This window comes from Sitophilus oryzae, unplaced genomic scaffold, assembly GCF_002938485.1.
Source record: "Sitophilus oryzae breed Bouriz unplaced genomic scaffold, Soryzae_2.0 scaffold_78_pilon_pilon, whole genome shotgun sequence".
NCBI classification, from domain to species: Eukaryota; Metazoa; Arthropoda; class Insecta; order Coleoptera; family Curculionidae; genus Sitophilus; species Sitophilus oryzae.
Genome location: NW_022147405.1, coordinates 1 through 4,403, shown reverse-complemented (window position 1 = coordinate 4,403; position 4,403 = coordinate 1). Strand labels below are relative to the sequence as shown.

At 30.3% G+C, this 4,403-nt stretch overlaps 1 protein-coding gene across 1 annotated transcript; it reads left to right on the top strand.

Annotated features, from left to right (window-relative positions):
- Nucleotides 1–346: 346 nt before the first annotated feature.
- LOC115888522 lies at nt 347–4,249 on the top strand. The gene is made up of 3 exons (XM_030908270.1): nt 347–1,529; nt 3,772–3,967; nt 4,035–4,249. The coding sequence occupies exons 1-3, from the start codon at nt 1,312–1,314 to the stop codon at nt 4,224–4,226; spliced, it is 606 nt and encodes a 201-aa protein (XP_030764130.1). The 5' UTR covers nt 347–1,311; the 3' UTR covers nt 4,227–4,249.
- Nucleotides 4,250–4,403: the final 154 nt, after the last annotated feature.

Genomic DNA, 4,403 nt, shown 5'->3' with positions numbered 1-4,403 from the left:
CCTCTTAGTTCCGGAAATACAGGGTGAATTTGAAATTGTGTGACGTAACTAGTTTTTCGCTGGGAGCTGTCGTTTTCGAAATATGACTCAAATTTGATGTGTGTGCCAAGAAACAATAATAATATGACTTTTCAATAACAGTTACAGTACGTCTGTCCGTTCTGCGGCTACGGGGTATCCGTGAGAGGGGAAACGATATTATCTCGATGTTTTTCGTAAAAAATTAGACGACGCGTCCCATCAATAAAAATTCGACAAATTTGCAAGTAGCCAATAAAATGAGTGGGCGGAGCGATTTGCGGTGACGTACTCGACAAGTCGACATATAAAATATATTGCTGTTTATTTAAATGTTTTTTGTCCGCATTCCTTTCATAGACAGAGATCCAGCAGACGAACTGTACATTAGAAAAACAATAAACTCAATTTCATAGATGTATCGATAGATAAGTATACATGTAGAAAATAATGAAATGAAATAAAATAGGTAGTAAATCTAAAAAACCTGTATAATTTATTGCGTTAATTTCAGTACCGTTATGTAGTTAAATATATTATTTATGTAAAATTATGTGTGCCTTTATGGTGCTTACTTATATGATTGTATGAGCAGGTATTCATATTTTTGCATGTATTAATGGCAGTACGTCAAAAACAATTGGGATTTTGCAGACAATGACAGAATAAACAAAAGAAATTCGATTAGTGATGCTATTTATTTAAACAAGTAGTTCTCAATTTTTTTCACTGACTCTTTAAAAGGTCATGAAAATTCAGCAAAACATTTTGGAATTATACACGAAAAATTATAGAACTTTATTTAAATAGGTATAAAGAAAACTTTCTAATACAAAAGAAATGGCACTTCATCTTCATTTTCTTTAGTGAGTATATTATTTTTGATTAAAACAATGACTGGGATATAAATAATTTTTTTTGTTGGTTCTTTTAAATGAATTGATCGAAGTTTCAAGCATTTCTCAAGTACTTTCGAATCTAGGTCAAGGTAAAGAACTTTCTCGGTCACTATGGACCGGTATACCATCCGCAAATGACCTGATCTGGTCTTTATAATATATTCCATTTCTCTTTGATTTAGTTCAAAAGAAATCACTTTCTCTGATGTATCTTGTTTTACTTTCACTCAGAGCGCTAAAAAAAATCATACAGTTACAACTCTGACAGATTTTTTTTGGTAAAACAATGTAAATCTGGGCATATAAGTTTATTTTTATATCTATTTATATAACATTATAACATTATTTTTTCCGAAATTTTCCTATAGGTAGTGGTGTAAAAAACAGCCCGAAAATGCCACAAGTATACGTGGAAAAATACAACAGATTCGTGGATGCTGTTCTGAACAGAATCAACAGGGTCTTGGGTAAAGGATATGACCCTGTCCGAGTTAAGCTACTCAGCCAATCACAGCGCGAGAACATGAAAAACAAATTCGGCAAATCAGCTAGTGAAAACACAGAAATTCGTTCGGATGTCAGCAATAAAATGGCTGAATTGGATATAGCAAGGTAAATATTATTTAGCGGGCGCTTTTCAAAACTTTTAAATCGGAATTTTGGTACACTTTTTTTACAACCTGTATACAGGGTTGTTCACCACATACGACACGGAGTATTGTAGCTAAACGATTAGATTTTTACAAATTGTAAGTTTTGGGTTCGTTGAAGGACTATTAGAGCTACAATTTAAAAATATTTTTACAAGATACAGAGTGTCCCAAATAAATAAAAAATATCAAAATTGTATTTTTTTAAATGGAACACCCTGTATATTATTACATTTTTAGTTTCTACGATTAAAATGAAGGTAAATTTGATTAAGGTTTATTACACTTAAACCTTATCGTTTTTGAAATATTTTCAATTTTATGAAATTGCAGTAAAAATTTTAATGCTTTTCTCCAAGAGTATCAAAGTTTTTAGTACTACATATTTACTGAAGATTATTTATTGATAAGATATTGTGTTGCAATAATAAAAATTTTACTATCTTATACAGAGTGTTCAAAAATTTATATTAAATAATTACTAGCTTTAAACGGCAATAACGTGTTTAATTTAAATGGAACACCCTGTATATTTTACGTGAATCATATGCACAATTTAATTGTCTATCAAATTTTATTATACCATTTTTCACCTATGTCTTCAGCTTTTCGTAGAAAATGCATTTTCTTATAATTTAGACTTTATTTATCACTATACCCATGGAATATTGACATTTCAGATTTTTTTTAAGCAACATATATGCACAAAATGTACAGGTGGTAAATATTGCAAGCCCATTGGTATACCAAAAAAAAACTATTTAAATCTTTATAAAAGTGTATACCAATTAAATATACCACCATTATTTCCGACCAAAAATTTGTTAATTACATACTACTTTTAAATTGTTTTAATAAAGTATTCTAAATAAATGTGGATTTGGCTCAGAAATCAATATAATAATATATTATGAAGATAAACGCCTCTGTTTTTATAAATAAGAATTCATCAAAAAATGAAATAAAGTTTATAAGCCACACTGTCTAGTACACGCACAAAATTCAGTTTTTTAATATTTGGAGCAATTATTATTGATCAACGTAAACAGTCAATGTAATAGTAATGTAGTAGTTTGAATACTGGGATCATATTAATTGGTCCTCTTTAACAAAAAATATTTAAACAGTTTTTTTAATTTTTTTCATGAAATAAGCGACCTATATCGACAATATTAGTATCTGTACCCTTTGAAAATGTGTTATATCTTTAAAAATAATCTAAAATGTCAATATTCCATGGGTATAATGATAAATGAGGTTTAAATTATAAGAAAATGCATTTTCTACGAAATCTTGAAGAGATGGGTAAAAATGGTATAATACAATTTGATAGACAATTACATTGTGCATCTGATTCACGTAAAATATATAGGGTGTTCTATTCAAATTAAACAAGTTATTGCCGTTTAAAACCAGTAATTATTTAATATAAATTTTTGGACACTCTGTATAACGTAGTAAAATTTTTATTATTGCAACACAATATCTGATCAATAAAGAATCTTCAGTAAATATTTAGTATTAAAAACTTTGATACCCTTGGAGAAATGAAGCCTTAAAATTTTTACCGCAATTTCATAAAACTGAAAATATTTCAAAAACGGTAAGGTTTAAGTATGATGAACCTTAATCAAATTTACCTTTATTTTAATCGTAGAAACCAAAAATAGAATAATATACAGGGTGTTCCATTTAAAAAAATACAACTATAATATTTTTTACTTATTTGGGACACTCTGTATTTTGTATTTTTTTTTTTAAATTGTATCTCTAATAGTCGTTCAACGAATCCAAAACTTACAATTTGTAAAATTCTAATCGTTTAGCTACAATACTCCGTGTCGTATGTGGTGAACAACCCTGTAGAGTGTTTGATATTAAAATTTATAAAATTTTACAGAGAATTTAAATGTATAATAAAAAATTGGGGCACCCATTTAAAAAAAGAAAGTTGCTGTCAACTTCCGGTATTTCCGGAAGTGCCGCCATATTGAAAATATTTTTTATCGACAGATCTCGTTGTGAAACAATGATGTGCAAAAAATCTCCGATCTAGATATTGTGGTTCGCTAGAAACTTCTAATGCACGCTCAGCCTGGGACACCCTGTATATCATTGTACTCTTGCTTTTTAATATCCTTAAAACAAACAAAAAATATAAATATACATATTATATAGTATATTTATATATAAATACATTATAGGTCAGAACACAAAAAACTCCAACGTTCAAGACAAAATTCCGAAGAATCTGAGTTCGTTTTGATCTCAAAAGCTGGCGGTTCCACCGAGAGTACCTCTAATTCCAAAGGAGTCAAGGAAGTGAGAGCTACGCCATTTGTTAGGCAGAATAACAAGAAGAAAGGTTCATCGAGTTCGAATAAAAAAGGATCAAATAAGGTAAATCTTTAAATAGACACCCATTTGGTGCAACTACTTAATAACAAAATAACTATTCTTTTTTCAGAAAAAGACTTCAAACAAGACTAAGCAATCGCAATCAAAGCAAAAAGCCAGAGCAACCCTGTTTGGACTTAGTACGTTGAAGAGGGAAGGTGACGTGACCATCAACATGACACCGGATTACACAACCATAAAAACGAATTTTATGCTGGGACCACTCATTCTCAGGGTTGAAAGAGAAGTAAGTAAAGGGTAGAATTTTTTTTAGAATTTAGAATGAGTGGGAGGGGGGTTAATCACTTCGACCTTACAGATCCATTGTGTCCCCCTTTCTTGAATCATAACTCATCATACAGTCCCAGGGCTTTGACAAAAGCCAGTATCTGGGACGGTTTTATAGAGGGTAGTTCTCCATCTCCAATATCAGTCGTAC